General features: G+C 49.0%; 1 protein-coding gene across 3 annotated transcripts in view; it reads left to right on the plus strand.

The window, feature by feature from the left end:
• The window catches only part of unm_sa1614 (un-named sa1614), a 448,364-nt gene that overhangs the window by 173,110 nt on the left and 253,912 nt on the right, over nt 1-21,342 (plus strand). For all 3 annotated transcript variants that reach the window (XR_011948821.1, XM_072515283.1, XM_072515284.1), the window contains exons 4-5: nt 11,020-11,091; nt 12,036-12,085. Coding sequence is in view for 2 of the 3 variants with exons in the window: in XM_072515283.1 (XP_072371384.1) it covers nt 11,020-11,091; nt 12,036-12,085 (122 nt within the window). In the remaining variant the exon portion in view is untranslated. The remainder of the gene's footprint in view (nt 1-11,019; nt 11,092-12,035; nt 12,086-21,342) is intronic.

The raw sequence follows: 21,342 nt of genomic DNA on the forward strand, positions 1-21,342 counted from the left end.
CCAAAAGCCCCACATCCCGTTTCCACCCCGGTCTCTGCGCTGCCCCCTTCTCTAGCACCATATCCACCCAATGTGGAGCGTGATCTGACACTGCAATTGCAGAGTATTCCGACCCCTTGACTCCAGCCAGCAAAGCCTTCCCCACCACAAAAAAGTTGATCCGCGAGTATACCTTATGGAATGCTGAGAAAAACGAATACTCCCGTTCCCTTGGGTGCAGGAACCTCCAAGGGTCCACCCCTCCCATTTCCACCATTAGCCCAGCCAGCGCCTTTGCCCCCCCTGATGGGACCAGCGAGCGCGGCCGTGATCTGTCCAACCTTGGCTCCTGCACCAGGTTCCAGCCCCCCCCCCCCGCACAATCAGCTCATGCATGTCTAAGTCGGGAATAGCCCCAAACACCTTCCTTGCAAATCCCACATCGTCCCAATTGGGACCGTATACACTTAACAGCGCCACTAATCTCCCCTCCAGTGCCCCTGTCACAATCACATATCTACCCCCCTGATCTGCCACCACCTTCTCCAACTGGAAGCGTACCCATTTGCTGACCAGCACCGCTACCCCTCGAGCCCTTCCATCAAATCCGGAGTGAAACACTTGGCTAACCCAGCCCTTTTTAAGTCTCACCTGGTCCTTCACCCTCAAGTGAGTCTCCTGCAGCATTGGTACATCGGCTTTCAAACTTTTAAGATGTGCAAGCACCCTTGACCTCTTGACCGGACCTCCTAGCCCTCTCACGTTCCACGTGATTATCCTTACTGGGGGTCTCTCACCCCCCAGTTTGCGGCAACCTTTCTTATCCACCATCACCATACCACCGGGCCCTGCCCCATAAGCCTGACCCGCCCCTGTCCATTGTTAACATCGAACCCCTTCTCCCCCCCTCCCAAGAACCCCCCCTACAAAAACATCCCTCCCTCCACCCCCTCTTGCTCGCTTCGTAGGCCCATTGAAGCCTGCTATCTAGGCTCCAACGTCCGCAGTCCTCCTCTCACCTCACCCCCGTTCACTAACTGACTCTAGTTAGCTAGCGCAGGTGTGGCTCCCCCCCCCCCCCCCTTGCCAATACCTCTCGCCCCCTTCCGCCCAGTCCCAGAGAAAGAAACACCAAAACAAACCCAACAATCCAACCCCTACAATTCACTAACATAACATTTAACCGTCGCAACACAGAACGCCATTAACTTGAACTCTGTAACAATGCAAAGAGAAGTAAATACAAATCAGTAAAAAGAAAGTTGTAACATTTGTACATTTTCCAGCTGCTCAAACACAGTCCATAGTCTCTCTTCCAGTTCCGCTCTTCACGTCTGTCCCAAGCCTTCTGCCCTCACGAACGCCTCAGCCGCCTCCGCTGTCTCAAAATAAAAGTCTTTGGCTTTATATGTTACTCTCAACTTCGCCGGGTACACCACACCAAATCGCACCCCCTTGTACAAAGCCGCCTTCACTCGCCCAAACGCCGCTCGTCTTTTTGCCAACTCCACCGTCCAGTCCTGGTAGATCCGAACCGCAGTACCATCCCACAGCACCTCACGCTTCTGCTTCGCCCAGCTTAATACTTTTTCCTTCATGCAAAACTTATGGAAGCAGATAATTACTGCCCTTGGCGGCTCGTTCACTTTGGGATTCGGCCTTAATGACTGATGAGCTCGGTCTAGCTCGTACAGGGCGGAGTTCTCACCCTCCCCCATCAGCTCCGCCAACTTCTTAGCGAAGTATTGCGTTGGCCTTGGGCCATCTGTCCCTTCGGGCAAGCCCACAATTCTCAAATTGTGCTGCCTTGAGTGGTTTTCCAAGTCTTCCAGCTTTGCTCGGAGCCCTCTGTTAACCTCCACCACCCTCCGCAGCTCGTCCCCCATCGAGGTGACCTAGTCACTGTGTCGTGTCACGGCCTCCTCCACCTCCTTCACCTTCTCGCCCTGCTCTCTCACCTCGGCCATTGCCTTTGCCACCTCCACCCTGATCGGGCCGATTGCCTCCTCCAACAATGACCTCACCACGACCACCATCTCTTTCCTCAGGATCTCCATGTGCCTCACCAAACGTTTTTCCACCTCCACCACCATCACCTCGATTATCTTCTCCACCGTAAGTAGTGCGGCCCCGCCTTGCAGTTCGACTTCCGCCATCCTGTCAACACTTTTGCTCGTCTTCTCCTTCCACGGCGAACCCGCGTTTCCTCCTTTCTTCGACGCTGCTTTTCGCATCATTTAGCGGCTTATTGTTTTTTATCTTCTTTCCTTTCTTCTCTCTCCCCCTTCACCCTCCTGCCCTTCATCAATCTGACATTCTTCTTTTTTGAAAAAAATACTTTTACCAAACTTCCATAAATCTTATTTCTTTCTCCTCTACATTCAAATGGGACCATGCTTCAACCTTCTTCTTCCTAGGTGGGAGCCATCCGACGTGGAGCACCCTCCCTACATGGCGCTCGGGCCTGCCGCCTCGACCTCTTCGAATCTCCGCCCCCGCTCCTCTGACCTGCCGGGCCCAGCATCCCAGCCCCCGCCGCCCGACACCCGCGCGGGGTTCTTCGCCGGCTTTTAAACCGGCCCCGCTGGCTGCTCGTGGCGGCCCAAAGGCCGACGATAGTGCGTGAAGGCTCGGGGATTTCCCCGAAATTGCCGCGAATCGCGGCCACTGGCGGGAGCTCTTTTTTTTGAGGCCGCCCTGCTCGCCCACCCCACCGGACGTCCCTCCAGTGAGTTGTTTAATTGTCCACTACATTTACGGCTGGATGTGGCAGGACTGCAGAGCTTAGATCTGATGTTGTGGAATTTCTTAGCTCTGTCTATTACTTGCTGCTTATGCTGTCTGCCACACAAGTAGTCCTGTGCTGTAACATCACCAGGTTGATTTTTTAGGTATTCCTGATGTTGCTCCTGGCATGCTCTCCTGCACTCTTCATTGAACCAACTTTTGTTGAAGACAATTAAAGTTGACATTTCCTTATGTATATGTTAAACCAAACTGCAATAGTTGATTGTTGTTATTGCATAGAATCATTATTAAGCTATATAAGATATGTCAAAGCATTCTTGCCGAGTCAGCTGCAACCCAAAGGTAAAGCTGCTCAATTTGGTATGGGTGGCCAGTCATTGCAGTTAGTTATGTGAGGCCTGTACATTAGTTTTCATATAGCATAGTATGAAAGCACCGAAGAATGGTAGTTTCCACCATTTATTTATTGTTAATGCAATCTTGTACCATTGTTATAACCCGCATAAGACATACGGGTTGGAGCAATCAGTCTCCCTGTGAGTCTTGCTGAGTATGAGCTCCCTCGCTAAGGGGGCGGGGAGCCCAAGGGCATTCATGATTAAGTTCTATATAAAATTGGCCAGGTATGGAATGGACACGGCAGACCAAATCAGGGGCGAGATTCTCCGACCCCCCGCCGGGTCGGAGAATCGGCGGGGGCTGGCGTGAATCCCTCCCCCGCCGGTTGCCGAAGTCTCCGGCACCGGATATTCGGCGGGGGTGGGAATCGCGCCGGTTGGCGGGCCCCCCCGCGCGATTCTCCGGCCCGGATGGGCCGAAGTCCCGCCGCTAAAATTCCTGTCCCGCCGGAGTAGATTAAACCACCTACCTTACCGGCGGGACAAGGCGGCGCGGGCGGGCTCCGGGGTCCTGGGGGGGGGTGCGGGGCGATCTGGCCCCGGGGGGTGCCCCCACGGTGGCCTGGCCCGCGATCGGGGCCCACCGATCCGCGGGCGGGCTTGTGCCGTGGGGGCACTCTTTCCTTTCCGCCTTCGCCACGGTCTCCACCATGGCGGAGGCAGAAGAGACTCCCTCCAATGCGCATGCGCGGGAATGCCGTCAGCGGCCGCTAACGCTCCCGCGCATTCGCCGCCCGGAGATATCATTTCCGCGCCAGCTGGCGGGGCACCAAAGGCCTTTTCCGCCAGCTGGCGGGGCGGAAATTCATCCGGCGCCGACCTAGCCCCTTAAGGTTGGGGCTCGGCCCCCAAAGATGCGGAGCATTCCGCACCTTTGGGGCGGCGCGATGCCCGACTGATTTGCGCCGTTTTGGGCGCCAGTCGGCGGACATCGCGCCGTTTCCGGAGAATTTCGCCCCTGGTATCTGGGGCGAGATTCTCCGACCCCCCGCCGGGTCGGAGAATCACCGGGGGCTGGCGTGAATCCCGCTCCTGCCGGTTGCCGAATTCTCCGGCACCAGATATTCGGCGGGGGCGGGAATCGTGCCGCGCCGGTTGGCGTCCCCCCCCCCGCGATTCTCTGGCCCGGATGGGCCGAAGTCCCGCCGCTAAAATTCCTGTCCCGCCGGCGTAGATTAAACCACCTACCTTACCGGCGGGACAAGGCGGCGCGGGCGGGCTCCGGGGTCCTGGGGGGGGGGGGGGGGCGCGGGGCGATCTGGCCCCGGGGGGTGCCCCCACGGTGGCCTGGCCCGCGGCGTCAGCGGCCGCTAACGCTCCCGCGCATGCGCCGCCCGGAGATGTCATTTCCGCGCCAGCTGGCGGGGCACCAAAGGCCTTTTCCGCCAGCTGGCACGGCGGAAATTCGTCCGGCGCGGGCCTAGCCCCTTAAGGTTGGAGCTCGGCCCCCCCAAGATGCGGAGCATTCCGTACCTTTGGGGCGACGCGATTCCCGACTGATTTGCGCCATTTTGGGCGCCAGTCGGCGGACATCGCGCCGATACCGGAGAATTTCGCCCCTGATGTGTATTGTAAATAAAATTGCTTTTCAATAAACATAACTTTCTTTTACCTACTCGATTCGGACTCATCTGTGGCCTACTAATTTTATGCCAAATAAATCACATGTCAAATGGTTGACTGTATATTGACGTAAAATGCAAAGCTTTGAATGATCATACTCATTCCTTTTCTTTCAAGAGCTTTGTTATTTTTATTTCTAAGTATGGTTACTGTTGGAGGTTAGATATTTATGAGCCAAGAAGGCCTGTTATGTGGCTGTTTCACAACAGGTAATACTGAAGAAACTTCAGTATTTGATTCATCTTTAATTTAAACATTTCATTTGTCATAATAATGAATGAAGAACATGGAATTACATTCAGTAATGTTGAATTTTAAATAGGACCTATGAATTTTTAAAAATGGACATACATGCAGAAAATGGTTGAGTATGCAAAGACAGTCACTGGCTGAATTATTGGTGGGTAATAGTCTGAAAGACAATAGAACCGCACCCTGTTCCCAGTCAAAGATACTTTTAAAGCATATAGAAACTAGTTGCCATCTTCGGTGGAGAAAATGGGAGATCATCTCATCAAGAGATACCCTTTCTGTTAAGTCCAGATGGATTTGTAGATTTCACCTTCCAGGAATACACAAAGACTGGTGTAGGTATTTCTCTCTCTTGTTGAAATCAGCCAAGATCACTGCTGAAAAGAAAACAGGCAAGCTTTCCTGCCAAACTGCAAACACTGGAATCTCAAAACCGACGTCAGTGTTACTGAAATTTGTAAACTGACAGTTCACCTGCTAGAGTCTGCGCTCCTGGAATCTCGAACTGCAATGGCCGCAACCTCAATCATCTACTCCTCGTGAGTCAAGAACTGTTTCATACATTGTTTTTTTTTAACACTTAGCTGTCTTGGACTCAAATTCTGACTACTAATCTGTCTGAATGTATGTCCATGTGTTTTATCATTTTCTTATCTTTAGTAGTTAATAAACTCATCCTGGCCTTGTAGCAGAGTCCCCGATGCAGCAGAGAATTGGAAAATTGGGATCGGCGCTTGGCATTGGTGGGCGCCGATCCCAACATGATGCTCCGACACCCGCTGGCAACGGGATCGAGGTTCGCGCCTGCGACCAGCAGGAGAATGTAAATTAATGCAAATGGGTCTTAATGACACTCTCTTTTCCGACCCTCTGTGATTCTTTGGTCCCCTGGGCTAAAACGTGAGCCTGATGTGGTGGACCTCACGGTGGGCCAAGGGAGTAATTCCTTAAGGGAGTTGCCTCCAAAGTTCATCTGAGGGCCACCCTCCCTCTCACAATGCACTACCTGCCCACCCCACCCTTCCCCACACCCTCCCAACGAGACCCCCATAATGGGAGAACCCCCCTTAATAGGGTGACCCCCTCCCCGACTAAAGGTACCCCCCAACCGTACACAGACCTCCCTCCCAGTTAAGAGATCCTTGCCTGGAAGATAGAGAGCAGTCCAGACAGGGGCAGTAAAAACATATTACCGCTGTAACACTTACCTGGAAGCTCCACGTGTCCACTCCTGGAAGGAGAACAGTTGTGACCTATGTTTGAACCCCTCAGATCCATTGGGTGCAAGCCATTCATTAATTTATAGCAGTGGGCTGTGATTGACAGCGATTATACACTCGTTCCATGTCTGGTGCGTAGCACAGATACTGCATTGACTGATGTTTTTCAATATGTGTGAGAACATTGGTTACTACTAATGCATAATGGTGGTCTTATTTAATAGTGAAAGTGTTGTAACCTACACGAGTCTCATGGTAGCACAGTGGTTAGCACTGCTGCGCCACAGCTTCAGGTACCTGGGTTCAATTCCGGCCTCGGGTGACTGCGTGTGGAGTTTGCACTTTCTCTCTGTGTCTGCATGGGTTTCCTCCGGGTGCTCTGGTTTCCTCCCACAGTCCAAAGATGTGAAGGTAAGGTGGATTGGCCATGATCAATTGCCCCTTAGTGTCTAAAAGGTTAGGTGGAGTTACAGGGTTAGGGGGATACGGTCGGGGCTGGGCCTAGGTATGGTATGCTTTCAGACTGTTGGTGCAGACTCGATGGGCCAAATGGCCTCCCTCTGCATTGTAATGATTCTATGATTCTTGTCTTGTGTAGGTTACAACAAAAAGTAATAAAGGATTGCATTGTAAATCATCTCCATGTTTACCATCAATATGTTATGAAATGAGTATTATAGTCAGTGAGGAGTCCTGAAAAGGTAAGTTTATTTGCTCCTCACAGTTAGGAAATTATAGCACCTAACAACACCCTGGTTTAATAATAATCTTTATTAATGTCACAAGTAGGCTTACATTAACACTGCAATGAAGTTACTGTGAAAATTGAACCTGGGACCCTGGCGCTGTGAAACAACAGTGCTAACCACTGTGCTATCGTTCCACCCTATATGGCTTAACTTCACCAAGACTGGCTCCTTCTGCGTCCATTCGTGAACTTGTACAGCGGTAACTGGCAAGATATCCAAAGAACTTAAGGTTGATACGACCTCATCAATCGCTGGTGGAGATGGGTCGATAACGGGAGTTGGCTCAGAGTGCTTGCGTTTGCGATCGCGTGTCCGGTCGATACTCAAACATGTACTTGATCACTGCTAACAGGAGGGCCCAATGCTGTATCTGGGCAGAATCTATCGGTGGAATTGCCTTGCCCTCTTAAAAGAACACAACCAATGGCTTGTGGTCCGTTACGATCATAAAACAATGCCCATAGACATACTGGTGGAATTTCTTCATGTGAAAACGTTGGCCAAGTTCCAATGGGTAGGCTATGGACCTTTCCGTTCTGTCGTCCATGTGGTGGGATAACACCACCCCGATTCTGTTCAGGTAGGCATCACAAGTGACCAAAAGAGGCTCTGAGTGGTTGTAGTGGGTCAACCAACCCGATGAGGACAGTTGCTGCTTCACCTTGGCGGAAGCTTTTGCGGCGCTTTCCACGGCCACTCCTGGTGTTTTTTCAATGGCGCATGTAGTGGTGTGAGGATGGTCACCAAGTTAGGAATGAATTTCTCATAATAATTCATGAGTCATAAGAACGACCGGGATTCGGTCGGGTTCCCACAATTTAAAAGTTTATTGGATAAACATATGGATGATAATGGTATAGTGTAGGTTAGATGGCTTTTGTTTCGGTGCAACATCGTGGGCCGAAGGGCCTGTACTGCGCTGTATTGTTCTATGTTCTATGTTCTCCTCTACTGGGTGCAAGCTGTCCCATTCGACACAGTACCCTAAGTACGTGACCATGACTCTTTTGTGTGAAAAACACATTTTCCTGCCTTAAGGCGGAGGACTTCCTCTAAGTTGCTCAGGTGATCCTTTTCAGTGCCTCTGGTGATCAAGGCATCGTTCAAGTAAATCGCCACCACCCGTGGAAGCCCTTGGAGGTTGTTCTCCATGACTCTGAAAAATAACGCAAGCCAATGACACATTGAATGACAACCATGTGTATTCGTAGAGGCCCCTATGGGTATTAATGGTTACAAACCTTTTGGAAGCTGCGTCTAGCTCCAGTAGAGGTATGCGTGACTCATGTTGAGTTTGGAAAATTAATGTCCTCCAGCCAACTTTGCGTAGAGATCCTCCATTCGTGCGATCGGGTATCCGTCCAAACGAGAGAGTTTGTTCATTGTTAGCTTATAATCCCCACACAGGCAGACGGTTTTATCCAGTTTCAGTACCGGGAATACAGGCGCTGCCCACTCCCCAAATTGTGGCCGGAGGATTCGTAGGCTTTCCAACCAATTGGGTTCATGCTGTACCTTTGTCAGCAATGTGAAGGGGACTGGGTGGGCCCTAAAGTAATTCGTTTGGGCCTCAAGGTCTATGTGAATCTTGGCCATGGCACCTTTGATCTTACCCAGGCACTCCTGGAACGCCTCGGGGAACTTCCTCAAAACCTCGCATAATCCCGCAGTGCTCATCCTGAAAATCCGTTCCCAGTCCAAACACAGCCTCTACAACTAAACATGATAGACTCGGGTCGGGACCCCATACTACTATCAAGGGAAACAGGACAGATTGCTGTCCGTAGACAACTGGGGTCATTGTTGTATCCACAATGGCAAACGGTTCTCCCGTGTGTGTTGCCAACCACATCTCAGTGTCCGTCAAATTCAAATGCTGGATACCTCGCCTAATCTTTTTAAAAGTCTGCTATCCTATCCTCGAGACCGCAGCCCCTGTGTCCAGTTCCATTACAAATGAATGACCATTCAACTGGATGGTGACTTTGATGGGGGCAGCTCAATGCAATTCAACTGCATGCACTCATCTTTGTCTGGGGCGCTAGATGGAAGCTCCTGGCTCATGGCAGACCAGTCCCTCGACCAGGGCGACGCACTTGGTGGCTGACCTGGTGTTCCTGGTCCCTGTGGTTTCTACAGCCTTAGGTGCAGCACCTCTGTGAGCCATCCTCCAGTGGTTCAGGAGAAACACCCTGCCTGGCTGTAGTGGCCCTTGGCCAATGGGCCTGGCCCCGACGTTGTTCGGATGAGGTCTGAGTCCCCGAGGCTTTGTTCTTAGGGGACGGCACTTGTCTTAATGGGGGGCATCCTACGCTATTCACTTCCATTTCCGACATGTGTCGTGGCACATGGCCACCCATGTGAACTTGAGGGTTCTTGGAAGCCCAAGTACAGTCGGTTGGTTGTTGCTGTGAGACACTAGCCTCACCCTCCTGATACCCAGCACCCAACCTTCAACACTTGACACTTAAAGATTCAACCACTATCCCTGACTTGGAGAATGAGGACAGCTGAGAGTGGTGAAAGATAAATGATGATGACCGATTGGTTGAGCAAGCCTGACTCGAATGTAAGAAGGCACGAGAACTCTCAAAGGCAGAGAAGGGCAACACTAATAGGCACCGTGGATACTCAGGATTGGACATCCCATGATCTTATTGCTGACATGCCTTGAGACTTAATACACCACTGCATGAAGTCTTACTTAAAGCTTAACGGCACCTCACATATTGCCTTTCCCCCCCACCTAGAACATTACTGTCTTCCTTTTCTCTATGGGTTACATGCAGCCAGCCCCTTAGGATGGCACTGTGGCACAGTGGTTAGCACTACTGCCTCACAGCGCAGGAGACCCGGGGTCAATTCCGGCCTTGGGTGAATGCGTGGAGTTAGCAGGTTCTCCCTGTGTCTGCGTTGGTTTCCTCCGGATGCTCTGGTTTCCTCCCACAGTCCAAAGATTAGGTTAGGTGGATTGGTCATGCTAAATTGCCAAGTTTGCACATTTGGATGCATGAATAGGACGAGATTGGGCTTGACTATCACCCTTGCAGTCAAATATGTCTGCCAGCACTCACTGTCAAAGTTTGCAAAAGAATAATAATAATAATCAATATGAGTGTCACCAGTAGGCTTTAACATTGCAATGAAGTTACTGTGAAAAGCCCCTAGTTGCCACACTCCGGCGCCTATTTGGGTACACTGAGGAGAATTCAGATTGCCCAATTCATCTAACAAGCACATCTTTTGAGACTTGTAGGAGGAAACCGGAGCACCCGGAGGAAACCCAGCAGACACAGGGAGAACGTGCAGACTCCACACAGACAGTGACCCAAGCCGGGAATCGAACCCGGGTCCCTGGTGCTGTGGAGTGCCCCCCCCAGGACCCCGGAGCCCGCCCGCGCTGCCTTGTCCTGCCGGTAAGGTAGGTGATTTAATTTACGCCGGCGGGACAGGCGTTTTAGTGGCGGGACTTCGGCCCATCCGGGCCAGAGAATCGAGCGGGGGGGCCCGCCAACCGGTGCGGCGCGATTCGCTCCCCCGCCGAATATCCGGTGCCGGAGACTTCGGCAACAGGCGGGGGCGGGATTCACGCCAGCCTCCGGCGATTCTCCGACCCGGCGGGGGGTCGGAGAATTTCGCCCCAGATGCCTGTGGACTCCAGCTCGATGTTTTCACGTGGGAGTTCATTTATTGCTTTAAGTGTGGGAAAATCGCAATCCATTTCCCACCAATCGCACTGGCATTCGCGCCCGAAATTACACGCTCAATTTTCGCAAAAATTCCTCCCATAGTCTACGGTACACAAGAACCCTGTCAGATTCTCCCTTCCAGGTTTCTTTGACTACGCGAATTATGACAAACGAGAGATTTCACTTCTATTCAGATACACATTTCGTAAACTTAGTGGACCATCAGAGGAGAACGTTAATTGCATTCAACATATTTAACTTTACACTTGCACTCTGCCTTTTATCTTAGTCTATTTCATTTATTTGTTCTGCAGTATCGTTCCATGCTTTCACTATACTGATTGTATTTTCTCTCCTTCAGTTGCAGAGTGTGAATCATATTGTCTTTTTCCTGAACTCTCTGCTGAAAGGAGAACTGAAAGGAGTCAAGGGGGTGAGGCAACATTGACTTTTTTTTTAAAATCATTAAGTGGGATCTCAGTTATGTAGCAGTTAATGATGAGTAATGTCTTGGTTTTGAAATTCTTCCAACGGTAGTTGCAAGTCATTACTTATGTAGAAGCAAGTAGAACCATTAAAAAAAAAAATCTATTGTAGCACTAAACCATGCAGACCAGAGTTCGACTTTTAGTGCAGACTGAATTTGCTGAACTCAGCCAAGGCAGCAATTGAGATACTAAATCAGCCTAAGCACCCTGAACTGAACTGTGAAAATAAGTCCGTTTTCATACTCTTCATAACTATCGAGTGACTCCCTGCAGACAAATGCTTATGTGTAGTTAACGGTCGAGGATTAGGCTCAAATCTAGATAGGGCTGGTTTAGCACACTGGGCTAAATCGCTGGCTTTAAAAGCAGACCAAGCAGGCCAGGAGCACGGTTCAATTCCCGTACCAGCCTCCCCGAACAGGCGCCGGAATGTGGCGACTAGGGGCTTTTCACAGTAACTTCATTGAAGCCTACTTGTGACAATAAGCGATTTTCGATTTTCATTTAATTTTCAATCCAATGTATCTGTTAACTCCTATCTAGGCTTACCACACGGACTGCAGAAACTTAAGAGGCAGCTCCTCACCACTTTTTAATTGAGGGATAGCAATAAATGCTGACCTTGACAGTAATGCCCACATCCCATGAAGAAATAAAAGAAAAAGTGTACGGCTGCAGCCATGACTGAATCAAACGGTGATGCCAAAGAGAAATTTGTAACATATGTAGTATAATATTTTAAGGATAGACTTATTAACTATTTAGCACCAGATTCTACAACATAAAATATATTGACACAAAAATTTCAGATAATCCAATCCCAGTCACGCATTGCAATGAGAAAGAATTGTATTCAGTGCTTTTTGTTGCTTTTTCCACTTTTTTGCAGGATTTAAAGAAGCCCTTTGAAAAAGCTTGGAAAGATTATGAAGGCAAAGCGTGAGTTTACAAACATCTATCAGATTATGAAGCTCTAAATGACTAGAAATGCATTGTATTTTCTCTCTCTCTTTTGTTCTGTGATAAGCACTGTCATTGATCATAGAATGATATAAAACAGGAGACCATTCAACCCATCATGCCAATGTCAGCTCTTTGAAAGAGCTAATTAGTCCACTTCCCAGCTTTTCCTCGTAACCCTGCAAACCTATATATACACAATTCCCTTTTGAAATTTAATATTGAGCTCTTTCCACTTTCCTTTTAGGCAGAGCATTTGAGTTTATAACAACTCATTGCATTAAAATGAAATTGTCAATCCTGCTCAAATGATAGCACCATTTTGGTTAAGATAGGGGACGGGATTCTCAATTTTCGTGAACTTGGCGTGGCGGCTGCAGGAAGTGTCCAGCACCGCCACAGTTGGGGGGCGGGGTGGTGCTGTTCCACTGGCAGGGGTTGCTTCAGCAGGGGTTGGGGGGACTAGTGGGGGGGAGTGATCTGGGGTTGACAAGGGGGTTGCAGGGGGGCACTATCTGTCAGACCGGGTCCGTGCGTGGCCGGCGCCATGTCGTACTACGCAGTCGACGCAGGTCGCCGCCGTGCTCATGCGTGCCCACGGACCTGGCCATTCTATGTCCGTATCTGCAGGTCAGGCCTTACATGGCGCGACTGCTAGCCCCCCGCCAGGCAGAGCATTGGTGCGGGAACGGTGCCAATGTTTTGGTCGTAAGACTGAATGCTTCCTCCGGACATAGCCGCAAAATCGGAGAATCCAGCCCAATGTTAATTCCCTGAAGAATTCCCCCAGAAATGGATTTTCAAACCAAAGTACAATGAATATTGACTTATGGTTCTCAAGGAAGTCTTTTCCCCCTTTTCTCCTGTCTGCCATAAAAGAGGATCAGCTTATAATAATAATATTTATTGTCGCAAAAAGGCTTACATTAGCAATGAAGTTACTGTGAAAAGCCCCTAGTCGCCATTATGTCTGTGGCTTGACTTCTTGAATGATGCCTTAATTATATATACCACATGAACAAACCTGATCAATATTTTCACTGGACTCTCTTCTGTACAATACTGGCTGAAATCCGATTAAAACCTTAATTGACAAAATCTGTTATCACAATAATGGAACTGACATTTGATATGCAGGATTGCAGCAGAGATTTGTAAAAATTAAGCTCACAATCTATTGTGCAAGACGACACTTAAATTTGATAGGCTCTCCCCATGCCTGGGCCCCGAGAGGGGGAAACCCCTTAAGTTGGTGAGGATGGGGACCTGGCGCAGCAGCATACTAACCAGAATTTGTGGAGCCAAGGCTCCTCAAGGACTCACACAAGTAATGAACAACCAGCCTTTGCATTTCCCTTCAGCTGGGCCGCCATCTGAGACTGATCAGAATTTGCATTGAGCAAACTCCACTCAGTTCAGCCAAAATTGGATATTGGTTCCTGTGTATTTCATGTAATGATTGGAGGACTTTCAGATATATTGTATTATAGGTATTTGGTGCATCAAGGGTTAAACTGGGTTAGTGTGTGCATGATTGCAGTAATCATGTTTTCAAATGAATCCTAGTTTGATATATTGTAGGGTGAATCCTAGTTTGATATATAAGAGGGTGAATCCTAGTTTGATATATTATAGGGTGAATCCTAGTTTGATGTATAAGAGGGTGAATCCTCGTTTGAAGGTTGGGAGCCAGGGGTGCAATGAAAGCATTATAAAAAGCTTGGGCTAATGGAATGTTGTTTTGATTATGGGGAGATTCCCTATGGAGTTAATTAAATTTCAGCTTGGCAAGATGTTGTCATTACTGGGTGGAGCCAAGGTATGAGACATTTTTCAGGAAAAGCAGTTCAGTGCAATTCGAGATGAAGCTGTGACCACAATTCAAGCAGTTTTTCTCTGCAGTTCAGTTAAAACATATGGGGCGAGATTCTCCGACCCCACGCCGGGTTGGAGAATCGCCGGGGGCTGGCGTGAATCCCGCCCCCGCCGGTTGCCGAATTCTCCACCACCGGATATTCGGCGGGGGCAGGAATCACGCCGCGCCGGTTGGCGGGCCACCCCCCCGGAATTCTCCGGCCCGGATGGGCCGAAGTCCCGCCGCTAAAATGCCTGTCCCGCTGGCGTAGATTAAACCACCTACCTTACCGGCGGGACAAGGCGGCACGGGCAGACTCCAGGGTCCTGGAGGGGGCGCGGGGCGATCTGGCCCCGGGGGGTGCCCCCACGGTGGCCTGGCCCGCGATCGGGGCCCACCATGGCGGAGGCAGAAGAGACTCTCTCCACTGCGCATGCTGGGGAATGCCGTCAGCGGCCGCTGAAGCTCCCGCGCATGCGCCGCCTGTAGATGTCATTTCCGCGCCAGCTGGCGGGGCACCAAAGGCCTTTTCCACCAGCTGGCGGGGTGGAAATCCGTCCGGCGCCAGCCTAGCCCCTTAAGGTTGGGCTTCGGCCCCCAAAGATGCGGAGCATTCCGCACCTTTGGGGCGGCGCGATGCCCGACTGATTTGCGCCGTTTTGGGCGCCAGTCGGCAGACATCGTGCTGTTTCTGGAGAATTTTGCCCATAGTTGCAGACAGGAAAGTAATGTGGTTGGAAAGATGAAAAAAACAGCTTCTGAAGAAATACAACCAGAGTTTCTGCATGGTTTTATAGGAGTCAGATCTTGTTTTTATATCAGTGTCAAAACATCTCTCTTTCTCAAAGAACATCTCTGTAAAACAAGTATTCGTGAGTGCCAGTGGTATATAATTGTGGGTTGAGTGCTGAGATTTTCCTTGTTGTTTGAGTGGGAGTAAAGATAGCAGTTAAGGGTGATGTATTCACTGTGTTAAGTAGTATTATTTGAGGGGTAATTGTAAGTTATTTTCTGGTGTGATGGTAAACATTTTCATATACTGTGTTAATAATAAAGTTTGTTTTAATATATCATATCCCTATTTCTTCGTGCAATCACTCCTGGAGCGAGATATTCTTTCTCACAGACTTAAAAATTAAAATAAAATATTTGGGTTTCTATCCAGTATCCTAGCCACTGTTGGGTTCTGGCCTGGGATCATAATACTCAGAAGACCAATTTAGGCAAGTGAAATTAAACCGTAAATATCTTAAGCACTGTTTCAGGTGATTTGGCCAATCATAGTAAGAAAATATATACTTTGAGGTGAAAGTAACTATGTTCATTATCTGGTGTGTTTGGCAGGATTCCGATGGGTATTTCAATGTCTTATCAGGCTGATCTACGCTAGAAGGTTCTGTTGCAAATAGGACAGGGCACTGCAAACAATTGAAAATTAGACAAGTTGCTGCCTCAGGATTTTCCTCCTTGCATTTTCACTCTGACTCTGATATGCGCTTGCTTTTGAAAGAGGCTGCATTGTTTTCTATTTAGTTTTGTCTAGTGCAGCAATCCTGAGCAAGCTTCTCCACGGACTTCGGGCCGATATCAAAATAAAATATACTTTTATAAATCAAAGCACCATTTAATCCTCCAAGTCTGTCTTAGAATTTTTATATGTTTGAAGAAGTGTGTGATTAAGAAGTATTCATTCTTGGGATTGCCAGACAGACTGCAGAGTATTTTCTTCTGTATCTTTATAGCATCCTAAGTTTAATTTTCCAAATGAGAAGGCCACACTTTTTTCAACAGATGGAAATATTAATGAAATGACATGTAATTACTGAGGATCTCTCAAGGACATTAATGCATATGCTGATAGCCACAAGAGTAAACTTTATATTTATGACTGCTCTTTTATGTTTCAGTAAATTGAAATACTTAGGTACGCTGTAGGATTAATTGTTGGCTGTAACCAATATAGATATAGGGCACTATATTCCTAGAAATCAGCAAAGGCTGAAGGCAAGCAAGAAAACAGCATTGAACCCATCGATGGCAACAGCGGCTTTTCCCAATGTATCATTGGTTCCACACCGTATCATTGGCGGGATGGTCTCTGATTCGACCACCCCGCCATTACCTCAGTGTTGCAACATCGGGGTGTCACATTTAAAGGCTGCCCAGCGCACACCAGCCGCAGGTCACTGGGAAGCGATGGCTGCCAGGAAATCTGCCCTGGAAATCTTTGAAGCCTCCCTATAGAGACTTCCCGTTGCTGTTGAGGGTGTCCATAACAGAATCAGGGCTCTTTCCTCTTCGGTTGCCGCACCGCAGATCTCTCGGCCTGCTGTTCCGGTTCATTGGTAGTCTCCTTTGGTTCGCTGTCGGCCTATTGGGGTATGTGGAAGAATTCCCGGAGCCTCATTCGCCTGATGAATTCCTCCGTGTCTGCCGCGAGACTGGTGGGGTCCATTTTGGTGGTGGTGCAGAAACTGAGCCCTCTGCTGAGGACTTCAATTTCGTCAGGTTGAAGGGTGTAGTCCGACAAGTTGACAATAGATTTCCCTGTATTGTTTTCTGCTGTGGTACCGGGGAGGCTTGGTTGCTGCTGGTGGTGATGCTGAGTTTCTCAAGCTTCCTGTTCTTGGTGTGCATATAGGTGGCATAGTATCGTTGTCTCATTTGTTTGGCGGTGTTCAGTAAATTGAAATACTTAGGTACGCTGTAAATTGAAATACTTAGGTACGCAGCTGGTCTGCTGCGCCCTGAGCGCAAGTTGAGAATATGGCCTCTATCTTTGTTTCCAGGTTGCGTCGTCTGCTGTAGAGCTGGCGTACGAGGTGGTTGAGGAGTGTGAGAGAGGTGCGACGGCAGAGTCTCTCAGCGTAGTCTGTATTGTAGGTCGACTTGAGTGGGTTTGTGATCTGTAGCCCTTTCGGGATCTTGTCTGCTTTCTTGCATCTTTGTAGAAACTTAATGTCAGTGTCTGTATGCGCGATCTTCCTGGATATCCTCTCCACTTTGAGCCGGCAGTTTGCGGTGTCGATGGTAGCCATGATGTGGAGATGCTGGCGTTGGACTGGGGTGAGCACAGTAAGAAGTCTTACAACACCAGGTTAAAGTCCAACAGGTTTGTTTCAAACACTAGCTTTCAGAGCATTGCTCCTTCCTCAGGTGAATGAAGAGGTATGTTCCAGAAACATATATATAGTAAAATTCAAAGATGCAAGACAATGTTTAGAATGCGAGCATTTGCATTTAATTAAGAGTTTACATATCCAGAGATAGGGGTAACCCCAGATTAAAGAGGTGTGAATTGTCTCAAGCCAGGACAGTTGGTTGGATTTCGCAAGCCCAGGCCAGATGGTGAGGGGTGAATGTAATGCAACATGAATCCCAGGTCCCGGTTGAGGCCGCACTCATGTGTGCAGAACTTGGCTGTAAGTTTCTGCTCGGCGATTCTGCATTGTCGCACGTCCTGAAGGCCGCCTTGGAGAACGCTTACCCGGAGATCAGAGGCTGAATGCCCTTGAACGCTGAAGTGTTCCCCGACTGGAAGGGAACATTCCTGCCTGGTGATTGTCGCGCGTTGTCCGTTCATTCGTTGTCGCAGTCCTTGCAGTTCTTGTAGTCCTGACCTGGAAACATGATTCCTGCACAAGAAAAAGGCTGGGTGTTCAGTCCAGAGCTTCCTTCATGTGCTTTCTGCAAGGTTGCAAGCAGATTGGTAGCGCTCCATCACAGTGACTGAACACATCAGTCATGCCTGTAGGGAATGTCTCCCACAATGTACAGGGCTAGCGTCACTCATTTCACTCATTGTCCATGTAAGCGCTCTGTCCTTTTTGAGGTGCTGTTGGCCTCCCTATCCCATCTGCCTTAGCTTCCTTTGTCACTGAGCATCATGTGTACAGCTAATGAAGACTGCTGTAAGTTCATGAGAGGTGAAACTTTCCCCGCTTTGTCACCATGATACGATCCTATTCATTGAGAGCAGACTAGCTGCCATCATCCAGACAGGAGTCAGACATTCACATACGGGCCAGGGTTTAGAGAACCCCAAAGTGTATCATGGAGTTCACCTGACCCACAACTTTTAATAGATTTTGGTTATGGGGAGCACAAGGGCCCACTCTACAGGTGTGATGCAACAGAGATCTAATGTACTTTTAAAACAAAACTATGTTTATTATATGAATCCAGTTAACATTTTATAAACACACAGTAAACATCTTAGCAACTATCAACTCAAATATTTCCCCCAAAGAATACAGTACTGTATATAAGTAACCCTTAATCTTTCCTCGCAACATCCATAAGACAAAAACCCTTTTTAATAAAGACAGCAGGTTGAAATTCTCTACTGAGAGCAGTTATCACTTTTAAATTTGCAAGTGATCTGAAGACATTCTTTTCATGCAGCGAGAGATCAAAATTACACCTTGTTCGGCTGGATGCAGCTCCAACTCTCAAAACGAAACCAAACACACACTGTAGCTGCCAGCTCAAAAACAAAAGTAAAAGCAGACTGACAGCCCAGCTCCACCCATACTCTCACATCACTGCAGCTATTTGGTAAACGTCCATTTCTTAACGGTACACCCACTACAGCTATTTGATAAACACCCATTTCTTAAAGATACTCTCACATGATAATACGCTCTGTGAGGATCTATGCACCGTCCACACTGCAACCTGTCATCATCCTCTTGCAATGTAGGGACTATGGGCATCCGCTGTATCCCAATGGCAGGAGTCTTATCGCAGAGAGTGTGCTGCCGTCAATCAGATGGCAGAGAAATGCTCACAGAAACGATGTGAAGTTAGTGAGATGCCCTCACTGGATGTCCTTATCGCCCTTCATGAATCTGGCGGCAATGAGCGTGTCGTCTGCCTCGCCTGCACATCGGCATTGCTTTATGGCTGACATCCTCTCCCTCGAGGACTCCTCAGTCTCATCCTCTTTGACATCCTCCTCATCAGAGGAAACATGCCACTCCTCCGGGTGCATGATGCCCTGTGCGGATTGTGCTGCAGAGCTCCATCTGACTGGTCCAGGCACCGGGACCTCATCTTCAACATCCCTATGATCTGCTCCAGCAAAGTGCAAGTTTCAGCATCAGCCTCATTGTATCCTATCTCAGCTGCACTCTTTGGCCTTCACACAGGCATAATTAACAACCTGATCAGTGGGTATCCTTTGTCCCCAAGGAGCGAACCCTGCAGCCTCTGTGGACCCTGAAACATGTCAGGGATCTGAAAGTGACTCAGAATGTAAGAGTCGTTCACATTCCCTAGGAATTGAGCCCACACCTGGAGGATGTGAGTGGAAGCTTTTGTGGTTCACATAGTTCACTACTCAAGCCCCAGAGATCTGAGGCGCCACATGAGTGCAGTTGATGACACCCTGCATCTGTGGAAAGCCAGAGATTTGCGCAAAGCCCATCGGTCTTGCATCCTGGCTTGCCTGATTCCAGTCGGAATGGACAAAATTGCATCTGTGACCTTCTGGATGTACTTGTGTGTGGAGGCTTGTGATATTCCACAGAGGTCACTTGTGGGGCCCTGGAAGGAGCCACTGGCGTAACAACTGAGCACTACAGCCACAACTGTAGTGGATGTCCTCCAAGTTGCTGGGGCGCCAAATCCTGCAGAAGGTCCTTCTGCCTTTGGTGAGCCAGGTTCCTCCATTGATGTCTTCTGCTTCTCTCCTGCCTATGAGTAAGAAATGGCAGTGAGATCACCATGCTCCATGTTTCATATGTTCTCCTCACTGCAGTATCAAAGAGAGAGTCTTGTTGGTTAACATTTGTCTCCTAAGGACCACTCTTTGTCTATTCATCATCTGAAGGTGCTTCTCACCACATTAATGCCCAATCCTTACTTCGCATTCTGCTTTGGCAAGACCCCCACACCACCTTATGCCATGCCACAGGGCGGAGTGACCACAGCTTTGACCACTCTCCTGCGTCCTGAGATCTTATTTCAGGCGCAGACATTGTCCAAAGCTTCACTCCAAGACCTTGGACTCAACCTGGTGTACAGGGATCATTTGTCAATATACACCTTAGCATAGTGGCATTGTCACTGGACCAGTAAATCAGTGATCCTGAGTAATGCTCAGGGGACCTAGGTTCAAATCCCAGCACTGCATATGGTGAAATTTGAATTCAATAAAAATCTGGAATTAAAAGTCTAATGATGACCATGAAACTATTGTCGATTGTCATAAAAACCCATCTGGTTAAATAATGTCCTTTAGGCAAGGAAATCTGTCCTCCTTACCTGGTCTGTTCTACATGTGACTCCAGACCCACAGCAATCTTGTTGACTCTTAAATGCCCCATCAAGGCCAATTAGAGATGGGCAATAAGTATTGGCCAGGCCCCCGGTGACCATGACCCATGAACAAAATTTTAAAAAGCACAGGCCCCATGCTTCCCTTTCCTCTGTGAGGCCCTTCCAAGAAGCCTGTGCCCCATGCTTCCCTTCCCTCTGTGAGGCCCTTCCAAGAAGCCCATTCCCCAGGCTTCTCTTCCTCTGTGCGGGTCTTCCAAGAAGCCCAGGCCTCTGGCTTCCTTCCCCCTGTGAGGCCTTTCCAAGAAGGCCGTTCACCAGGCTTCCTTTCCTCTGTGAGGCCCTTCCAAGAAGACCATGCCCCAGGCATGCCTTCTCTCTGTGGGGCACTCCCAATAAGTCATAGAATCATAGAATTTGCAGTGCAGAAGGAAGCCATTTGGCCCTCAAGTCTGCACCGGCCCTTGGAAAGAGCACCCCACTTAAGCCCACACCTTCACCAATCCCAGTAACCCCACCTAGCCTTTTTGGATACTAAGGGCAATTTAGCATGGCCAATCCATCTAATGTGAATAATCAAGGCCCCAACACATCCCTGTGGTACATCAGTAGTCACCTGCCAATTAGAGTAATTACCTATCATCCCCACTCACTGTGGACTGTGGGAGGAAACCGGAGCACCCGGAGGAAACCCATGCAGACACGGGGAGAACATGTAGACTCCGCACAGACAGTGACCCAGCGAGGAAATTGAACCTGGGACCCTGGAGCTGTGAAGCGACAGTGCTAACCACTGTGCTACCGTGCAGCCCACAAGTCTGTGTCCCTTCCTTACCTGCTGTGAGGCCCTTCTAAGTACCCATGGCCCAGCAGCAGAAGGCATCCTCAGGAATGGTGCTTTTCCCACTGGTTATTCTTTCCCCTGGTACCTCCTCGGGTGAGCCTTCCTGGTATCTCCAAGTCAAGCCCCCATTATCCATAGAATCCATAGAATCACTACAGTGCAGAAGGAGGTCATTTTGCCCATCAGGTCTGTACCGACCCTCTGAAAAGAGCACTCTACCTAGGCCCACTACCCTGTTCTATCCCCGTACTCCACCTA

This window comes from Scyliorhinus torazame, chromosome 8, assembly GCF_047496885.1.
Source record: "Scyliorhinus torazame isolate Kashiwa2021f chromosome 8, sScyTor2.1, whole genome shotgun sequence".
In the NCBI taxonomy this organism is placed as follows: domain Eukaryota; kingdom Metazoa; phylum Chordata; class Chondrichthyes; order Carcharhiniformes; family Scyliorhinidae; genus Scyliorhinus; species Scyliorhinus torazame.